Consider the following 21,838-nt stretch of genomic DNA (forward strand, 5'->3'; position numbering starts at 1 on the left):
CCCAAAACAAAACACATTCCAACTACAATTACTACAAAAGATTGTTCAAAGATAAACTAACTCTACTTTCCACAAACGGCCAAGAGATTTATCCACCAAGAAATCTGGGTTTGAAAACAAAAAACAAAAAGAAAGCCTGTATGTGAAAAATACTGCACTGTGAGTGTGATCTTCAATGCTTACTGCTCAATCAAGGTGCCTTGTGTGTGAAATTATTTAACTTTCTTCATATCAATAGCATATTCCTACCTTCCTCCCAGTTAAACAGCTGAAAACTTTTAAAGAGAGGTGCGAGTTCAGCAGAGAACATAGAAAGGGAGCGCAGAAAAGAAAAAGTACTCTTTACTTGTGTAAATCATTAATACTTTAATTGGGAGGTTTTAACAAGACTAAAGAATAGACAGGTTAAAGATTTACTACCTGGAGTGCCCAAAAGGTTGTTGTCTCTCATGAGACGGTAGTCTTCATCACTGAGATTGTTGACGAACTGGTAAAAGGCCTCCTCCCTGTCCAGGCGGTCCAGCTGCCTCCTGCGCTGTGACTCTGGCAGTTCACTGCCATTCTGTTCCACGCTGTCAGACCCCTCCATTGGTTCAGAAGGGAGGGCGGACTAGAGATGATCCAATATTCAGCAAGATCCAGTTGCTTCAGAAAAAAGTAAACAAAGGATTAGGTGCTGATCTAAAAGACATGAGCATGCCCTCCTGCAACTGGGATTCATTACCAACCACTCATGAAATGTATTATTTGATACATCAAGCATTTTCACAAAGTATAGCAGTTATTGTAGTGATGACAGTTAAGAAGAGAGGCAACTGGGCATCAAAATTAGGCATAACCAGGCACCACGCAGCATCAAATAAGAATAACGACACATTAGCAAATGTTAGCACCGGTAACGTCTTCAAAGCATAACATTGAGCCACACTTGTAAGTTGAGCCCATATCGAAACGCAAAATACGATTTCCTCGAAAATGTCACATGTATTTTAAAGTCGTATAAATAATTCAAATAATATAATGATCTATGTGGCTGTAAGTCGTACGATGAAGCCATATGTTGCTCAAAGTCAAAGTCGAGATAAAAACAAAATGGCATCATCTAGCTTAGCTTACGCTGGCTAGCGACCAATTAGCATGCTACATAGGTGCTAACGCCGGCTACTTCCATCATTTTCAGCCATAAAAGAGGTCCCATCGTGTGGCTAATGACCTGTAAATCAAACAACAAGAAACTCACTGTGTAGTGACTGCAACATCATCCAAACAAGATCATTCAATGACAAAGCAATCCCGGTTATGCTGCGCTAACACTAGTTAGCTTCCACGTCAACTAGCCGAGTTAGAAGCGTTACAAACGTCTTATTCAACATTAGCTTTTAACTTTGTGCTAGTGCTCGCTTTTACATCAGCCCCATGTGAATATATGAGGCAAAACAAAGCTGAAGCTGGAATCGTCTTTTGAACTTGATATTATTCTTGTTTACCGTTACTGGACACTGACTATAAACATCACGGTTTCATTAAAAATGCATTGAACTACCATTAGTATCACCGCAAGCTAACAACGTCAACCAGTGACGTTAATAGCCATAACCTAACCAAAGCGATCCAGCTAAAATTAGCTAGCTAAAGAGAGTAAAGTTAATTAGAACGGATACACCATCTGTCCCCAAACCACTAATAATTACCTGCTTGGCGATGTTAACGGCAGCGTTATCGTACAACCCAGCTGCCCTTTTAATATTCGCCCAGAAACGATACACTGTTTAGCTAAGTGCGACTGCCAGATTCCATTTTCTTTCTTGTAGGAAGCCTAAAATGATTTTCCGGAAACGGACGAAACATTTGGGTTTTACCCCGAGTAATTCCTTACAGGCACTGGCAAATGTCTCGCGTTTAGGCGTAGCGATGGAGGTCGGGTGAGACAGGCGCAGCGTTCCTGAGAGACTGAAATCTGGGCGATAAATATTTTCGGATAAAAAAAAAGACGAACAAGGATGTTTGTTGACAAGGGGGCTCCGCTGGCGAGCTGTAGCGTCGCTGTGCGGTGGCTAATGCAAAATACTAGGTAGAGTTTTGAATTTTTAAATGGCCAGCATAATACAACTGTTTTTTAGGAAAGTTAGAAATTAATACATTAAAACAATGAAGAAGAAAAAATCTCAGTGTTTTTGCATAAATTCTCAAATGAGATTTAGCTGTTTGGCGGACAAAAGAAATATCTTATTTGAGAATTTACGAAACATTAGTTTCATACAGTATAGTTCGTATTGTTTACATCTTTTACAATTATACGCCCTGTGAATGTTGTACATAAAAACAAGATAGAATGCATTTAATATAATAATAATGTGGGGACTGAATGATGCAAGTTTATAGTTCAAAATTTCAACTGCTGTAACCAAAGACATAAATGCATAAAGTCTTTTGGGATAAATAAAGTATTTTTCATCTCATAGTCTCATCAGCTGAAAGATTTGCTCTACCTACCTTTTGCCAGGAAACTGTCATTTTATCAAACCAGTTAGTTATTATCTTGTAGGGTGACTTCATTATGCCATTATGTTGATGTGGCCTACCATTTAAGACACCACAAAACTACAGTGTCTATAGTTTGATTCTTTGCTTTAAGTAATAGCCATGTCTTCATTTGTTGTGTCTTTGAAGATGTGTTTTGTAATAAATGAAATAAAGCTTTTGTAGTACCACTTCAAATGGCTTCCAACTACAAACAAAAAAAATGGGTCTAAAAGACAGTCAAAGCATTTAAAGTCCTGAAACAACCCAAGTGAGGAAGTGAGGAAGAAACACCAGAGACTTATATCAGTCCCTGTATATATTTTTAAGGCCAGGAGGGAGCATTATTGCTACAGCATACCAGAAGAAACCCAGTGATGATTGTTTGGTAGTAGTGCTTACAGGTAATTTGTAAACCAGCGTGGGGAAAAATTGCTCACAAACTAACAAGACACAAATTTGTGAAAATTACCTGGAAATACCATCAAGAAAACCCACTGGGCAGCTATTGAAAGCCTCTGAAATGGCTTCAGCTTCATTGTTCTAACACAGAGAATGGATTACCCAGCAGAAGTACTGTGTCATTTTTAATGAACTCCGCACATCAGATTAGCCCGTAAAGCTTTCTACTAAAAGAACTCCCTTTGTTTTACAGCAAATCTGCCAAAATGTATAACAATGTGTTGCGTAATTATTTTGTTTTTTTTGGTTCCCATGATTACACTCAATAAACCTGAACTATGAAAACATGTCAATCCCTTTAAAATGTTGCTTTATAGCTCTATAATTTTCTTTTTTTAAAGATAAAAACAGTTGTCCTAATGACAAAGCTGGCTTATGGCTGTCTATGCAGCATAAGCACATACTGACAAAACAACAAGCATCTCATTTAATAACCACAGGTGTACCTGATCCATTGCATTAGACATTCCATCTTATAATTTGCTCGCTCCCTTATCTGCTACGGGTGACTAAAGAACAAAAACAATGCTAATACCAGCTGACAATTTTGGAGGCATACATCACAGGATCTGTTTATGGTCTCAGACTGTATCTCCAGCTCCAATTAAGCATGCCAGAATGAGTTGCAGTGTGGACCACAGCAGCCCAGCTCAGAGTTATGGATGAGCAGTCACTCTAGCAATGCCTGACCCTGAGTGCTAATTAGATATGACATTAAAATAACATGAGCCAAAGCCAGACTTGTGCAGAAATTAAAACGACTTTCGTCTAAGAATCGTCCAATATAACAACCAGGGAAAGACTAATTGGAATTATTAAGGTTGTTTTTACACTTACACGTTTTGTGGCATGGACAAACTGAATGGAATTGATCAGATTTATCCACATCACTGTTATTTTAGTAGTATCACAGGGAAAGGTGGAATATTTACTTTGAAGAAATGCTACGTGGCCTTTACTCTTGACATCTTCATGTAGTGTCTGCAATATTAGTTTTATTTTCCACAATACTCCACATCATAACCTTTACTAATTGTGTTTTGAATGGAGTGAAGCTGTTTGCAGATATGCTGGTAGAGTGAATATTTGTAAATGTACTCCAGCGTGATAGTAGTTCCTGGTTAAAGCGATGGATGGGTACTATATTCAAATCAGCTTTAAATAAGCTACTAGAGTGAAGCTAAGCTAGAAAAGCCAGGAGAGAAGCTATTAGAGATTTGTAAATTTACTCCAATGTGATGTAGTTCCTTTTGAAAGCAATGGGTGAGTAGTAAAAAAACAAACAAAACAAAAGACAGCCCAACTCTCAAAAAAATACCGTTTTAAGTTATACATTTAAATTTTATTTAAATTAAATTAAAAGCTAGTAGAGTGAAGATAATCTAAAGATGCTGTTAGAAGCTAACAGCAGAATCGAGATTTGTACAACTACTACTTTATTACTCTAATGTGATGTAGTTCCTGGTTAAAGCGATGGGTGGGTGGTAAAAAAACACACACACAACCCAACTGTCTTTAGAAAGCAGTATTCAAAATCTTAATTTCAATTAAAATAAGATTTAAATAACCTACTGGAGTGAAGAGTAGCTAGCGAAGCTAGTAGAACCTAGCAGATAAGCTAGAGAAGCTAACAGAGAATTGCAAATTTACTCCAATATAATGTAGCTCATTTTTAAAAGCAATAAGTGGGTGGTAAAAAACACAACCCAACTCTCTTCAGAAAGCAGCATTCAAAATCTTATTTTAATTTGTATATTTACTCCATAAACATTATTACAAAACTCAGCAAGTTACCAATATTACATTATCACCATACAGGCTTGATCACAAATATTTAAAACCTTTGCAACAGTTACAACAAAAACAAAAAAAACAAAATAATACTCAAATAATTTACATGAAAATCTATAAAACAGCAAATTGTTCACAAATTATATTTTTTTCCAAGTTTTCATTTTTTTTCTTTGCTTATTTGTGTTTTGCACAGTAACACAACACTCTCACAACAAGATCATGGTCTTATTACAAAACTCCCAACAAAATGTAAATATTTCTAGTTTTCTGTTGATACTTTCATATTTTGGTTTTTAAAACCAGAAACTTGTCATTGTATATCCTTTCCACTGCCCATAGAGGCGCATAAAAGGTTACTCACACACACGAATACTTCACAGCACTTTCTAAGAAAAATATACACTTACAAAATATGTTACAAATTGGCACACAAAAAATATACAAGATTTTGTAGTGTCAAGAGTTCATTAAGATTCCTTCTGGTAACAACTCTAGACAGTATATATAAAGCTCGGTAATCTTTTAATGAAAAGAGCAAAAGTAATTCCAATCAGTGTCAAAGAATCATGAAGTGAATACATCAAACATAACATTATAATATACATTCATAAAGAGGGTTAGGAACCTAATCTATTTTGCATTTCTTTTTTTTTCATTAACACTGGTGAAATGAAACATACCAAAAAATGAAAATAAAGAAATCGAAACTGAACGGTAAAGAAAAGAAAACAATTGTCAGCTTTCTTAGCACCATTAACATGAGGCAGCTCAACAGTGGCACATTTTAAAAACAAACCGAAAAAAAAGAAAGAAAGAAAATTTATGAACTCAGAGAAGTACATTCAATTTGACAATAGGCAGAAATGAGAGAAGGCAGACTAAATGGGCTTGCAGCCCATGTGGAGCTTCCCATCAGCAGCTTGTCTTGGTCCTAACCCTGATACACTATAGAAAAGAAACAAAGGATCATGGCAGAGAGGAGAGAGAGAGAAAAAAGAGACACAGAAAGATTGATTACGATTCTTGCCGTATGCAAGCAATCAATTAATATAACCTGTGTGTCAGAACAGCCATATCCACTGTGACAAGGCCTGTTTTAAAATCAATCAATCAGTCAATCAGTTTGTCCGTACATCTCCATGCAGTCTCATGTAATTACTGCTAAAAATGATAACATTGTTTAAAAGACAGTGAAACTAATTTCACATATTTCTACACAATATACTAAGTGTTTGATTGGATCTGCATTTCTCCTGAAATTCGTTTAGTGTATAAAATCAAAGCGATTTTATTACTGATTAAGCGTGATTGTATGGTTCATTTTTAAGTGGCTTTCTAGACGTTTATTTCAGAGCTGTGAGGTAGTGAATGAGCCCAAAGTAATTAAAAGCAATGGCCTGTGAATACGCTGGATCAGATAGACGCAATGTATATAATATATATTTCTTTTCAATTTGTGCCTGTATTTAGCCTTAAATTTCTGGTCACAATATTTTCTGCCAGAATTCTGACCCATGAATCAGGACAGTCAATGATGTAAAATGAAGTAGAATGAAAAGAAAGAAACATTATGGACATTATGGGAAATATGAGCTAAATAATCAGAGTGAAATACGGCAGCGCCATGAAATAAATTACATGAGAATGTCAAGAAAAGTTACTGTTTAAATTACCATTTTTTTTTCAGGTAAGATAGAAGTAAAAATTCCACATGGAGTGAATGCAAAGACATGCTTTCCTTCATTTACAAGATTACTGTTTCTATTTGTACTGAAAACTGCTTTCACGTTCACATTGACTGCAATAATGTCCATTCGCGACTGATGTGCGCATCAGAATCTCTACTGCCTTAAATTTCCAGTACAAACAGCTTTTCAGTGAGGCACAGCCCCAAATGACAAATCATCTTCTTGCTTACCCTCAGACATCTGCGCTACACTCTTCTTGGTCCAGAGAAAGCTCATTTGAACAGCTCTCTCTCTCTTTTTTTTTCTTCATCTCCTTCCTCTACAGTAGCCTTCAGAGCAGATCTCCCCTTTGCCTCTCTTTTGTTGCTTCTCAGTGCCAGGCGATGTTGAGGTAAATTGAATTTGGCAAACAAAGTGGGGGGAAACGAGGAGAATTCAGAGTCTTTCTGATTTGGTTTAGTGAGTGGTGGTGTACCACTGCCAGCTGTTGGTGCCTTTCATCAGAGAAGAGAGAGAAAAGTCTCAAATAAAGAATTCCTGTAGTTGCAAGTCTCTGTAAGGAGTCTCCAACCCGAGCAGCCAATATCCCAATGGATAGAAAAGAGGAACAGCCAATATTCACACATATATAAGAGGTCATTTACACAGCATTGTTACTTTTGGCACAATGATTTTAAGATTATAATTATCTTTTTTTCTTTTTTTTTCTTTTTTCTTTTTTGCAAATATTGCATGTCCCTGTACAACAACATTGACAAAAATACTCTGAGGGTGGAGCTTTTATGAATTTGCAAGGCGTAAAAATGTTAATTTAGATAACCAGTTCCTCTAAACTCCAGAAGAAGAAAACAAAAACTTGACAAAAGGAAAGGGGTAGCCATTCCAACTTTGAGGGGGGGGGGAAAGACAATGTCTGATATGTCATCAATACAAAATGGTCCCATCTCGTGTTTAAGATGTCTCGGGCTTAAATTGGGCTCATTTATTGAAGGTTTCCCTCTTGAAATGAGCCAGGCAGTGTATGACGGACAGCAACAACAGGACATCCATATTCTGCATACAAAAACAGATGAGGAGGAGGGGTGCGTAGATGTCACTCAATGCATTTATGTATATAGCTACATCTTTAGGGAAAAGGGAAATAAATATGTAATTCAGGGAAGCTAGTTCTGCTGAGAAAATACAAAAACAAAGTTCCTCAAAAAGGCGACAGAACTTTTTTCAAGGCTTATTTCTCTTTTTCAGACAAAAATCAAACAAAAAAGGAAAGAAAAAAAAAAAACGACTATAAGAAGAACAAACAAAGCAGAAACAACAAAAGCAAGAAAAATGCAGCCATGGTCGTTTCAAATCTCAATCAAGCTTGACACAATCACTCAATAGGTAGTTTGCAAAGTACAAGAAGTTTCTCATGCAGATATTAATTTCCTCTTCAGGGGGTTAAAAGGAAGTGGGAGTAGTCAGGGGGGAAACGTAGAACTCATGCAGCTCTGGCATAGCGTCAGTGTAGGTATGTTTGGGAGGGAGGGCTGAGCAGGTAGTGGGGGAAAGTGAGAGGGGGAGGGGAGGGGGTACAACAGCAGCTGATAACAAAATATTACCTCAGTTTCTCAAAAGAGGTCATCAGTGCTATGTCCTTATTTGGGTCTCTCTCAGCTCGCTTCCCCTTCAGTGTCTCAATCCGAGGGAACTTTGCACTCGTCTTGTGGCGGTACAGCTTTTTGTGAGCAGGCCCGGGGTTAATAAAGTTGGGTTTATCAAACATGTTACAGCCTAGAGCAAGTTGAGGGAATAAAGAATGAGAGGGGTTGAATTTGGCCTGGTTTTTGCCTCCTTTCCCCCCTGCCTTTCTGCCTCTCCCAGCCCCTGTGAGCACAGCTCCTTTTTTCTTCAGGTCAGCCTCAGTACCTGCCAAGATTTTGAGGGTCTTTAGGTTGAGACTGTTGGCCTCAGAGGGCATGCAGGCCTCCGACATGGGGTTCCACAGTGGCTCAATGGAGGCCATCATGAACCTTTGGACCTCAGCCATGCCAGAGACAATGTTGGACAGAATATTGGAGGGCTCCTCAAATTCTCTCTGGTCATCCCCCACCAGGCTGTTACTCTCCGACCATCCGGTGCCAGGCCAGTCCCCAGTGCTGCTACTGTCAGTCAGGCCTGTGCCACCTGCCTGGTTCTTTGCTGCTTTACCCTCTAACATGGCCTTTATCTTTTTGGTGGAGCGAGAGTTCTGTTTGGGAGTCTTGACCTTCTCTGACTTGGGGGCTCTTGGAGCCCGGACCTTTTTCGGGCTCTGTCCTCCTGCTGTTTGTTTGCAGCTGCCTTTCCTTTTTGACTTTATGCTTTTCGCTCCATTCTGTTCATCAAATTCTGTAGCTGCCATCTCTTTTTTATCTAAACCTAAGACATCTTGATTGTTGAAGTTGTGTAGCGGAAACTGGTTGTCCTCCACCGGGTATGCGCTTGCCGTGCGCTCCTGTTGCTGTATGACATCACAGTTCCACTTTACCTCCCTATTGCAGTCCATGCTTATATCATTCACATCCTGGTATTCTCCAACATTTCCTGCCATCTTCATCTCACGCCCAACAACCTGAGGGGACAGATTTGGGGTCTCAGGAGGGGAAAGCTCTGAGAGTGATGAGTGCCTAAACTTGTCAGGGGTGAAGTTAGAGATATCCAGCAGGTCTGAGGACTCCCTGAGTGGGGTAAGGGCATCCACACTCTGCTGAATCACCACTTTAGGACTGCAATGAGCTAAGAAGCTGTCTCGGCCCTCCTCCTCACCCTCTCGCTCACAAGACTTGAGGCTGAGTGAGCTGTAATTGCTGGAGGAGGCTGACAGAGAGCCCACTGAGTCATAGCTGATGAGCCTGCCATTGTCTGTGCACAGGGACCCTCGCTGGTATTGCACCTGGCCCTCCATGCAGGCAGACTGACACACTTGCAGATCTGCCCCGGGCTGCAGCCCAGACTCACTCAGGTAGCTCTTCTCATAAAGCAGCCTGTCAGCCTCAGGGCTCAGCTGGCTGTAGTTAGACACTGGCAGACTGTCATTCAGGGGAACAGCAGCTGGGAAGTTGTTGGGTAAGATGGGAGTCTCGGGTGTCTCAGACCCAAAGCTCTGGCTGTGACTTGCACAGAGCTGTGGGTGCCACATCTGGGGGAAGCTGGGGCAGTTCTGAGGAGACTGCTGGAGCTCGGACTCAGAGGGAGGCGAGAGGACGCAGCTCTGAGCGAGCTGCAGAGAAGAAAACTGTTTCTCCTCCAGGGACAGCCCAAGAGAATACTGCTGCCTAGAGGACTGCTGGGGGAAATAAGAGATAGCTGCTCCACCTGAGGAGTCTGTGGCATCTAACAGGGTCTGCAGGTAGCCCCCCGGGATGACAGGGACACCCGTCTCCACCTCCTCTGAGGAGGAGGCAGCTTTGTCAGGAGAGCAGGTGGATGAAACAAAGGGGAATTTCTCCTCAGCGGCTTGAGCGGTGGCGGTATTGTCAGAGAAATGTGGTTTGACTGTAGTTGAGCTAATGCCTGCCTCATCTAACCCAGCAGTGGGGTCCTCAATCTGTGCCGCAGTGACACAGGCATCCGTTTCATTCGTCACACTCCTCCCCTCCTCTCCTTCTGCCTCTTTTATTTTCTTGCTCCTCAGCCTGGCTTCGCTTTTGAATTTCCTTATCCTGACTGTTTTATTTCCTCCCAATCTCCTCCCCTCCCTCTCTTCCCTCTCCTGGGAGCGGCTCTTGGCTGTGACTGTGTGTGTGATGGAGTTTGTGTCTAATGTGACTGGGAGGCCTGTGGCTGCTATTATTCCTCCTACCGTGGGGGTGGCCTCTTCTTTAGTGACACCTCCCTGGCCCCGATCAGAGAGAGGGGAGGACTGTGCTGTTGCTGATTGCTCCACAGTGTGAATCCTCTGAACCTTAAGCCGGTTTGCAATCTTGTATTTCCTTTTGGGATGACTAGAATTAAAAGGGCGATGGTGGCGTCCGTTTAGATGAAAACCGCGTTGTTGTTTATCTCTGGCAGCCAGCTTAAGCTGTTCCTGTCTCTCTCTTTGCTTCTCCTGCCAGAAATGCTTCAGAGGAGCCAGTGTCTCATATTTGCTTACTGTGTCGGCATTTAAGCTCACAGTCGCATCCACAGGGTCCAGCTTGCCCAGTTTCACTGACATGAGTCTCTCTCCTTTAAACCTGTTGATGATGATGTACTTGATGACCACAGGTGGCTCTTTGCGGCAGGATTTCCGGCGTTTTTTGGGGCACCAGTCTACATCCTCCTCTTCTTTCTGACCAGCAGGGGCTTTCTCCTTTTTCTCCGCATTTTTCTCACTCTCAAGCGAGTCGACATCATATAAGTAATCATCACTGTATCGAACCTTTCTTTTGGAACGCAAGCCATAGTTGAGAGGGTTCGAGGGACTGAGGAATCTCTTTGAGTGGCTCTTTTTAAACTTTCCCTCCTGCAGGGTGTCTGAGGACGAGCCAGTGCAGGAGCTGTCATCACTGAACTCCCCTGACTCCTCTGTGGAATTGAAGTCCATTAGGTAGCTGACTTTGGGAGTGGACATAGGCGAGCCGTGGGAACCATCAAGTGGACTCCTAGCACTGCAGTCCCCGGCTTTTCCTTCCTGTGCTCCCTCCAGGATCAGTTCATCAGTTTTGGGCTGAAGATCCTCCGCGGTTCTCCTCAAGACTGCTGCTCCTTCCTCTTTCTTGGCACAGTTGGCCAGGACACTGGGGAAGAAGTTGAACTGCGTCTCTTCCTGCAGAACATTTGTTTTTTCCCTCATGTTGTCCTGGAAAGACTCATAACGAATCTTGAGCGAACAGACATCACTGCTTAATGTTGAATCGTCGTCTTCATCGTCAAACAGATTGTCGACATCTTCCTCTGAGAAGAGGTTGACCGACAGTTCATTCTTAGAACAAAGGTCCAGCAGTTCCATCTTACTCTCACTGATAAAAGACTCAAAGTAGCCCCAGTCCTGGCTGGCGTTAGCCAGGAGAACTTCTTCTCCACTAACCTTGTCTAGTAACAGTCCTTCATACAAATTCTTAGCTGTTGCATCATCTTCGGGGTCATCGCAGTCCCCTGTTGTTTTGTTTGCATCCCCTCTCTTGCCCTCACCTGGGGCTTTTGGCAGAGGAAAGCTAAGTAGCTGGTCAGAGAGGAGCTGTTCTCCATAGTGACTCACTGCCTCCCCCGCGTGGCTCAGGCACTGAATGCTGATGTTGTTGATGTCAGAGAAGTCCTCTCGGCTCACATCCCCTATCCTTACACTTAGACCAGTCTCCGTGTCAGGGTTGGCGGTGGGGTCGTGGGGTGTGTTCTGGATGGCGTTAGGGTCAGTGGCATCACGCGTTTCAATGAAGCAGCCGAGGCAAGTTCGGTTAGGCTGAAGAAGACACTCCTCCGTCAGGCCAGACACAGTGCCAGGCTCCATCATTGTCGCTGATAGAGGGAGGGCAACGGGTAATGGAAGGGACGTTTTCTGGTTGTCTCCTGTCGGCGCCCAGGAGCTTACAGCTGGGCTAGAGAGTGATGAGGGAGCGGGCGTGTGGTGAAGATGGGGAACCACAGTTGGAGGGTCATTGGAGGAAGGGGCTACTGTTAGGCCCAGAGTGGGCTCAGTCCCAAGGGGCAAGGGGAGGGCTGGCGATGTAGGAGTGGTCCTCTGATGCGCTGGGCAGGCCTGTTGTGAAGTCTCTGCGGCAGGTGGAGGCGAGGACGGAGGGAGAGCAGCATCGACGAGCCCGCACAGACTCAGATCGCTACTCTGCTCACATAGCCCTGCAGGGGGAAAAAAAGAAAAAAGATTTCAGCTCTTTGAAATGTAAGTGTGAAGTTAAATTACATTGTTTTCGTTCTTTTAGTTACTCCGACGTTCTTCTAAGCTGCTCAGACGCAATTAGTGTCAATTAACCCCCTAGAGCTCAAAATGTCATTTCATGATGCCAGCCTTAAACATTAATAATTCAGTTTTGGTTCCAGATTCAATAAAAGGTTTTAGCAATGTCAAGTTGGACAATTCCTTACTCATTACTTGCTTGATGTTCACATGTGAAAGCCGAGACTCGGCGAGTAGCACCACAGCCGTAAAGAAATCCCACCAAACTCTGAGAGCACTTAAAACAAAAAGAAGATCAAAGATGAAATGGAGTCACCTTTATGTAATGTTAGCATGCTGGCAAAAGTGAAAGATATACAGAGCTGCAAGAATTTTAATTGGCTTATTTGACAGAACAAAACGAGCAATTGTATCACATGCTTGCAGGTGATAATGCAAAGAGCCTGTTGTCGTTCCTGCCCGAGCAGTATATACGAGATCAAATTAATGCAGCCACCTTGCTTTATGTCCCCCACTCTGCAGTGTTTCTGTGCAGACGCAGATCTACTAGCTTTTAAGTAACAAGATACCATTAAATTACACAGACCGACCGAAACAATGACTCAAATAAAAGTAGATTTTGGTGATTTTCCACAGGTCACTTGTGACAATGTCTTAATCAGTTGAAGACATCCATCTGATGAGTAACAATCAAAACTCGCAGGAGTGGCTCGCAGCAGCAGGCAGATCGCTGTGTTTGCTCTGCATAATTAGATGACAGCAGCGGAGGCAGGTATGTACACATGGGACACGACAGGCCCATATGTTGGAGACTGTATAACCAATACCATCCACACCTGCCTCCCTCTATAATCCCAAGCTGCTGCCTTCCAGATATTCTTTAAAACGATGCCAGGGAGAGAAAAAAATAAATAAAATTGAAAACCCTAGCACAGCAATTAATGTGTTCACAGAGGTTAACTAGCAACAACCCCCATTTTAGAATGGATGCGCCTAATCATTATTGAGGTAGTGATAAATGCTTGAGGGGAAGACTGCTTAGCAAACCGTATTCAGCGTTGCTGTATTGGCGGTGAGTAAATCTTTGAATATGGATATGATTTGAGAGTGATTTAATGAGGTAATGAAATTTCTGAGAGCTGGTCTCTATGGGTCTGCGGCCTGCAGACACACCGGAGCAGCCACAGTGCTTACTAAAAGCATGCGACTACGGTACTGTCACTCTTAATGAAGAAAGCCTCTAGAGAAATATCCATCCTCTCTTTCCCTCTCATCGTCAGAGAACTGTTATAGCAGCAACTCGTCAGAGGCTGCAGAAGCATCACAGCGAGGCGTTCGCCATCAGGTCCTCTCAGTCTGTGAGCCAAAATGACCTCAGAGCTAAAGCATGGGACTGACACATGTTCTCTGCGGAGAGTCATGACAGATACCCTTTTTCTATATTTAAGATAGAATACTAGCAAATTTACACAGTCGCTTACTGTAAAGGGGAGGACTACAAAAGGAAACGCTTTCCATTCGTGAGCACACTTCATCTTGAATTACATGTAAACAGAGCAGATTTCCAGCACGCGGAGACAAGACAAATATAAAGCAGAGATTAGTTATCGCTCGCCCTACAAAGGTGCGAAGCCACCGAAATGAGGAAGTTACAGGAAAAGGGAAAGAGGTTATTAACTTCCTTCATCCCTCTGTGCTCACGTGTAACTTAAGCTGCCACCAAATATCGCCGAAAGATTGGTCAAAATTGCCGTGAAACATTAAACTCATATTGAGAAATGTGTTTCCTCGGGGTTTATAATGGATTAACAATCTATCCTGTCCAATGTGTGTGTGTGTGTGTGTGTTGTATGTGCTGAGCGGGGCAGAAAGTGTGTGTGTGTGTGTGTGTGTGTGTGTGTGTGTGTGTGTGTGTGTGTGTGTATGAGAGGGAGAGTGATAGAGTGTGAGTATTGGCTTGGGGGTATAGTGTTATCGAGAGGCCATCTGTCTCCAGCTGGACCATTAGCTCTTCAGCTGTTCAGAATGTGCCACAGATCAGTCAGTCAGACAGGTATACAAACACACACACACACACACACACACACGCACACACACACACTGGGTCTTACAGCGATGACTGTAGTTGACAAATCGAGTTTGACATTTGGGGTCAAAGGGGGGATCGGCAGCTTCCTATTCACTGATATGGTACAACATAATGTTACTACAATATCTGAGCTGGCAAATGTAAACAAGATACACATCCAAAATAGTCGCTGCTGCCAGAATCCAATATTTAGCTTACAGAAAGAGTAGCAAAAAAGAAAAAACAAGCTTTATACACTCTGAGATCCTCCAAGCACGGCTGTACTTTTCTAATGGTGTTATCGGGAGAGAAGCTCTTCGAATAGAAACCGAGGCTGGATGTGACATGGCTCATGCAATCTGGCGTGGACATTCACCACTGAGCATATGGAAGGACCCCGGCTGCTGGCAGGTGGTGGTGATCTTCTGATTCCCAACACTGCCAAGCCCAGCCATGCTAGACAGCCCGATCACTGCCAAACTAGACCAGACCAGACCAGACCAGTTAGCACTCGGAGCTCTCCGAGACACATCTCTTTTTCTAGCCATAACATTCGGGGCTTCGTCCACCTGAGGTAGGCCCAGGCTGCTTTGTGCCAGGCAGCTCTGCACGGTAACAAGCCCATGCCGAGGGACACGGTCATGGACATGAGGGGAGAGACTAGTTGGCGCCTGTGTGCCTATCTATTAGTGTGTCAGATGCCACACGTGCGCATACACGTGTATGCCTTTTTTCTCTTTAATTACATTCCAATTAGAGCTACATTATAAAGCAAAGAAAACAGAAAAGCCTAAGAATAATAGAAACACCTGTCACTGACATTAAATTAAATTCATGCATTTTCTCCAAAGGAATGGCCAAAGGAACACATTTTTCAGCTATCACAATATGGCACACAATGCAAATGAAAACAGCTGACATGGCCTTTTCCCCTTTTGCCATGGCTTTTAGAAAGCATTCCTTTTCCCATCCCCCTTTTCATCCCTTCTTCCACCCTTTTTTCCTTCCAACTTCCTGCTTCTTATCCCCATTACATGGAGGCTTTTACAATCGTAAAATGCAGAGCTAGCCATTCTGCAGCTCAGCCACCCGGGGCGTTCAGTCATCCAGCTGGTAGGCCAGCCACAGAAGCCGCTTGCTCCGTCTTCACTATATGACATTTTGTGAATGGTAGTGGGGGTTGTGGTGGGGTGTGTGTGTGTGTGTGTGTGGGGGGGGGGATCAATCCGGCCAGTACAGGATGTTCGTAATAAGTGGTGAGTAACTGCGGCATGATTCATGGCCATCCTCCTCAAAGAACTACCCTATTCCTGCTCAATGGAGCTGCTTTTACTCTCTCCTGTATTTTTTTTAATGCTCTCATTCCACCTCTCCTCGTCTCTCTTGCTCTCTTTTCCTCTTGCTGCCTCTCAAGGAGCAGGCAAGTGCTGGGGATAATCTGTCTCAGTTCCAACTGAGGCTGACCAGAGCTGAAACACCGAGATAAACCTCATCGAAGGATCAGTGGTGCTTGGTAGAAACTATGGGGAGAAGTAGGTGGTGGGTGAATGACTGAATATGCACAGCAGCAGTAGGGCTTATTGTCCAGTAAAAAGGAAGAGATTACACTGCTATCTGATTTCTTTTGAGTTAGATTTGGTTTTAAAAACCATTTATTCAGCTAAAAGAAAAGTGACCCCATATTGTAATGGCTTACACATTTGCCTAGCACTGAAAGCTCTCCAGTTTGATCCAGGAAAGAGACGCAGATCCCTTTGGGTTCCATCAGAAAAGGCATCTGGTGCAAAACAAAAATAAAAATTCTGCCAAATCAAACATGTGGAGCTAGCAACTGTGGAGACCTCTTGTGAATAAGGCAGCAGCAAAAAGTAGCTCATATACCTTTTAGAAGAAAACATTTGTAAACCCTTTGGAGATACCAGGATTTCTAAATTGATATGTGGTTGCAAAAAGTAAAAAAAACAAAATCGAAATGGACTAATTCATAAATAATTGTGTGCGTTTTTCATAGTGGACAGGGAACAAGTGAATTTAGCAAATTGTATAACTTTCCGAAGGTGTTTTGCTGTCTCTCTTCTGGTGCCCTTGGTATGATATTTGCAAGGAAAGCTACAAAAGTCCTAAAATTCCTTGACTTGGACACAGTTATGCCCATCTTCATAACATTCCTCCTAAAGTCCTCTTAAAGTCCTGTGAAAGTTGGTTCTTTCTTCATGAGGGCAGAATTTGGCACTAACCAGATGTTTGTCTTTATTTGGAGACAGGCTCGATTCCATCTCGCACTCCAACGTCAAATTGCAGACGGTCTTTGGAGTCAGGTGTTCCTTAATCACAACATCTGACTCTCATCTGACTATCCCCCATAAGGGCGAGTTTGTATTATTGAAATTCCCTTACTTTCAAAAATGCATGTTTTTGTGTGTTACCGATTAATCCTTTCCTCATGACTTTTGACACTTCAGTTTATATCAATAAAGATGTGGTTTGAAGACCATTTTTTTAAGGGTAGCTGCATAGGCAGGGCCCACCTTCACTAACTTCTTAGGAACCAACAAGTCATTGCGTTATATAGGCAGGCCTGAAATATGACAGAAACCACTCAGGTCAGACAGGAACTTCAAGGGTTACTCCTCGTAGGCTTTCAAGGGGTAAAGAGTTAAGTGAAACTATGTAGAGTAAATGAAGTTCAGACGACAATGCGCAGTGTAGAAATCGTAGCAGCTTCAAAGCATTTGCAACCTTTTTTCCTGCAAATATATAATTACTAATCAAGGTTTCGGTTTCTGAGATTTTGCAGAGAAAAACAAACAGAAGCCCAAAACTGAAATATAACAAGAAAAGAAAATAACAATACAGTTATTATTAAAACAATGATGCAGACCTTTTGTTTTCACGATGCTAATAAATGTGTGTGAGAGAATTAATGGCTCCACCCACTTTTATATTTGCAGCTTTTTATGAGAAAAGATAGATTTATATTTCTGCGTTGTGGAAGCATAAGCAGAGAGGATTAACAACAGCTTAAAAAGCTTCAATTAATAATTCTTTTCCACTTTTCATTAAAAAAAAACACACACACAGGATGTGTTTCACGCTCCCCATATCTTGTAAAAGAGCTTAAAACTGAGGGTGAAAAGCTAATTCAAGGAAAGCTAATTCTGTGCTATGTGCTAATACTAATTGTCTTTTCAAAGTTTTAAATGTGTTGTGAGAGAAACTGTTGTTAATAAGCTTTCGTTTATTTTAATGAGTGCTTAAATATTCTTGGGCAAATTAAAAAAAAACTCTCTTCTGCAACCAAGTTTCTCTAAATGTTTAAAGCTGAGAAATAAAGAGCAAAATTAGCATTCATGTGAGTTACTTAAAAAAAACACAAAAAACATGGTGTTAACGAGCTATACCTGAATAGTTACCTGTGCTCTCCACTGCATTTGGATTCTCGGGTTCTGAAGTCTTCACAATCAATGTGAGACTGCTGTCTGTTAACACATCCATCAATACGGCTCAACGCTGCACCACCCACGCATCATTTTGACTGTCCCACCTGTTGAAAGACAAAGAGAAATAGAAAGAGACGTGAGTAAGAAGGCAATCGGTAAAAAAGGGCGACCGCCATGCGTCTGAGGCAGAAAGGCATCAACGGCAGTGCATTAGATTTCATTACAACAAAAGACCGACGCTAAGCACAGACAAACAAAGTTGTGGCGGTTCAAGAAAAAGCTCCAAACGCGATAGAGGCATCAAACAGGCCCTTGGGGCATCAAACAATCACTCATTTCTTCTCCGTATCACAGATTCGTGTCTAAGATTAATTTAAACTTTGCCAACCACGAAAGTACACAAAGAATCGCAGCTTGGATCGCTATGGCAACTGTATGCCATACGATCCTATTTTAAGCTTCATTTAACATTTATAGCAGAGTTGTTAACCTATGCCAACCTTACATAGGCGGCTCTGAGCATATTTGTTTATTGTAATTAGCTGACTCTCTCCCTCTCGTGCGCCTCAGCAGCACGAAATCTGAAGGAGCACAAAGAGGAGAGATTAAAGAGATGTGACTGAGGCGGTGACAGCAAACTGTGAACACTGACAATACTTTTTATTGTAGCAAGTGATGGTGAAAAGTGGGGGTGGGGGATGATTGAGAGTACACGCGTGCGAGGGCCGGGTACGGCGTAATACAAAATAACATGTTAAAGGGTAGAGGAGAGAAGAGAGGTTGAAGTTTGTCGGCCTTTTAAAAATAGACACAGTAAGAGGGGCAACAAAAAGAAAGCATATTAATCTGCTGTGATTGTGAAAGAATAATGGCGATAAGAGAGACTCTGGGCTGGTAAATGATGAACATTTGATGTTGTGGCCTCCTGCCTGCTTATATTGTTTTCTTTTTTCCTCTCCTGCAGTCCTCCTCTAGAGGAGTGGTGCTGCAGGATGACAAATGAGCCCAGGGAGGGGATCTAATAACACGATCTCCTTGTGGTGTGAAAAGGGTGGCTGCGAGATTAAGACAGACGGCAGACAATAAGACAAAGGTAGTGTGTGGCTGACTACAACCAACTGCCACCTCTTTCATCCTATTTCTTCTAAATGTCATTAGCTGTTCACTGACCTGAGCGAGAGCGCTACCTGAAGGGAACCCCTGCTTCAGCTTACAGACCAGCTCAGTGGGTAATTACCTCATGAGCCATCACATCTACTCATGTGTGCAGCAGGTACAGGGACCCTGTAGGTAGACTCAGTTAGATCCTGTTCTTCTCTTCAAAGAGAAGCACTGTTATACCCAAAGCCTGGGCTTAAGTGTACATTTACAGAGCTACGAAATGGTTTTGAGGCCATCTCCTATCAATTCGCCTCACCGAGGAGCTGAAATTTGACATCCGGCAATAAACGTGTCGCCTGCAACAATGCGCGAGTTGGAAGCGGATATCGCCACCAAACGGGATGACGCGGTTGAGCTGGGCTCAGCTTTATCGGCCATCACCAATGCAACCATTCCGAGGTGAATAGCGAAGCCACAACAGCAACCTATTAAATATAGGCTGTGGCCACCGAGCAATGTGTCTCCAGCATGGCTGTGACACAACACACAGCTGGGATGCTGGTCAAGCCACAGAGGTGCTGCTAGAGTTCAGCACTGAGAGCTGCTTGTGTGTGTGTGTCTGTGTTTATGCTCGGTTGCATGTGTGTTAGATAAAGCCCCAAGGCTGAGGATCCACAGCATCAACATCCACTGGCAGAGGCTGCACATACAATCACATGGAGAGAGGGAGAGAGGAGCAGAGAGAAAATGAAAGCCAGGCATTTAACAACACTCCCAACACCCCTTCTGCCAGCCAGCGCCAGTGCTTCAAATGTGTTTATTTTCCACATTATTCATGATTCTTCTGTATGTGCCCCCACCACTCCACCCTTTACCATCTCCACCACTCTGTCAAGACCTGACGAGAGGCCATTTCAATAATGAAGATGGACTAACTGCAATAGAGAGTGCACATAAATTGGAGCTACAGCCAACAAGCATGTCCAATTTGCCAAGCGGTTAAGCCTGATGTCTGGGTGCAGCTTTAAGAGAGCGCCACGGCTGCCGTCAACAGGTTTGTGCCGACCTGATTCATCCATCCACATCATTAATACTTCACAGAGGGCACCACCATTTAACTCTGCTGCGGGAAACCACTCTTTAAACACCACACATTAGGGCACATAATCACTGTGCACTCATTTCTGTAGCATTCAGCAGGTGTAGGAAAATAGCTAGCACTTCTGACCCCCCTCCATTGTTCTTGCATGTGGGCTGGGGTCCTTTGCACGATGAGAAACTGAAATAGAGACAAAGAGCAGCTAGCGGAAAAAGCCAAACAGAATGATTAGAATTTGATTTATCCTTTTAAACCCTCCTCCACATGCGCCATGTGTTAATGTGTAAGCTGGATAACAAGATAAGAACATGTTTACTTGCTCTATATGGAACTTATCAGCGCCACAATCTAATTCCTGCAAGCCTCTTCCCGGGTCTCCGTTTCACCGCATTTCTCCTCGATCCAATTGCATTTCTCGTCAATGAAGCGGCAACGAGGGGATAGATGGAGTGGGATTGTGTATAATTGCCAAAAACTACGAGGCAAGGTCCCACAGCAGTAGTATATGTAGGTACAAAGGGGCCATTGTGCCAACAGAGGGATAGAGTCAGGGGCTAAGGAATAGATCCCCAACAGAGGAGCTCTCAAAGAGGGCATAGTGCCACAGGGAACACTGATCCAAACAGACAGCGCTGAAATGGCGACTCCTGTTTTCAGCGCAGGTATACGGTTTCAGAGCAGGTTCACTGGTTGCAGACAGGCTGAGTAACCTGCCTCACACGCAACTCACGGTAATACTCCCGAGCTCGTGAGCTTGCAGCACTACGTGGTAGGACTACAGAGAAGCACAAATCCAATACACACACACAATTGTACACACATCATGAATTTTAAAAATATCACATACTGTATTCACAGACCCACACAGTAAAAGCAGTTTGGACTCGTCTTTCAGGTTTTCTAAATTTGGGAAGAAAACCTTAGTGCTTAGAGCCACACCGTGAACGACACTGAGAATTTAAGTAGCTTTTTAACACACGTGGACCTGCCCTGCTATTGTGAACAGGAAGACGAAGAAGTAGGTACTCCCTTCCAACCCTTCCTTCCATTTCTGTCTCACAAACGCGAGCTTTGTTCTGTCAAATGGTCAGCAGGCCTCCTCGCAGCTCATATGTCAGAGCTCTCCTCTTTCGAGGGCCAAGCGAACCTCAGAAAACTCTTTTTCATCGAACCATTTGCATCAACTCGTGTTGCCACGTCTTCTGATAAATGCTCCAAATGAACACATTGCAAAGACTGCTGCAGATGACCGCCTGCTGAATGCCAACATGTTAAACGAGTGAGCCATCGGTGTTTGCAATTATAGCTGGTCGATATGGCGGCACAGTATTAATCTTTCTTTTAATGCCGTGCTGTAACAAAGGCCATTATGCAAACCCTCATACAATTAGACCAGGAAATACAAGACTGACATCGAATACGGTGAACACATTAGCAGTGTTGCTAATTTGCACCTGCAGTAACAGTGTTCAGCAGCATTTATGTTTTTGACAGCAACAACTGCTGCATCGCTAGCACCATATGCTTCCCGTGTTGTCCCGCTGTTTGTGTTTCAGCTGCCTCTTCAACACAAAGCTCACACCGGCTAACTCGTGTCATGAGCGTGCTCTGCAGGTTAGGCCGGTGCTGCTGTTGCTGCTGCTGAGGAGAAATCTCAATGATTTTGTCTCTGACACATGGAGAGGGAGGGAAAAAAAAGATTCCTTATCTGCAAATCTTAATTCAATGGTGTTTCCTACACGCGCCTCTGCTACTGTGCACCTTCCTTGTCAGCTGTTTGCTGCTGTATTTGATCCAACATCCTCACCTAAA

General features: G+C 42.9%; 2 protein-coding genes across 7 annotated transcripts in view; both read right to left on the reverse strand.

Annotated features, from left to right (window-relative positions):
• The window catches only part of rlim (ring finger protein, LIM domain interacting), a 15,503-nt gene extending 13,498 nt beyond the window's left edge, over window positions 1–2,005 (reverse strand). For 2 of the 4 annotated variants that reach the window (XM_042212738.1, XM_005921251.2), the window contains exons 1-2: window positions 1,692–1,854; window positions 421–645 (exon numbers count right to left, since the gene is read on the reverse strand). In XM_042212738.1, coding sequence (XP_042068672.1) covers window positions 421–589 — 169 coding nt within the window. In that variant the 5' untranslated portion in view covers window positions 590–645; window positions 1,692–1,854. The other 2 variants (XM_005921253.3, XM_005921252.3) reach the window with 2 other exon arrangements.
• Window positions 2,006–4,697: 2,692 nt separating this feature from the next.
• The window catches only part of nexmifb (neurite extension and migration factor b), a 51,726-nt gene continuing 34,585 nt past the window's right edge, over window positions 4,698–21,838 (reverse strand). The window contains exons 2-5 of one of the 3 annotated variants that reach the window (XR_006052774.1): window positions 17,788–17,930; window positions 8,066–12,260; window positions 6,695–7,517; window positions 4,698–5,721 (exon numbers count right to left, since the gene is read on the reverse strand). Coding sequence is in view for 2 of the 3 variants with exons in the window: in XM_042212726.1 (XP_042068660.1) it covers window positions 7,271–7,517; window positions 8,066–12,260; window positions 17,788–17,881 (4,536 nt within the window). In the remaining variant the exon portion in view is untranslated. Of the gene's footprint in view, window positions 7,518–8,065; window positions 12,261–17,787; window positions 17,931–21,838 lie in introns of all 3 variants that reach the window. The other 2 variants (XM_042212726.1, XM_042212729.1) reach the window with 2 other exon arrangements.

The sequence above is a fragment of the Haplochromis burtoni genome, unplaced genomic scaffold, assembly GCF_018398535.1.
Source record: "Haplochromis burtoni strain Fernald_Lab_line unplaced genomic scaffold, NCSU_Asbu1 Contig_10, whole genome shotgun sequence".
NCBI lineage: Eukaryota > Metazoa > Chordata > Actinopteri > Cichliformes > Cichlidae > Haplochromis > Haplochromis burtoni.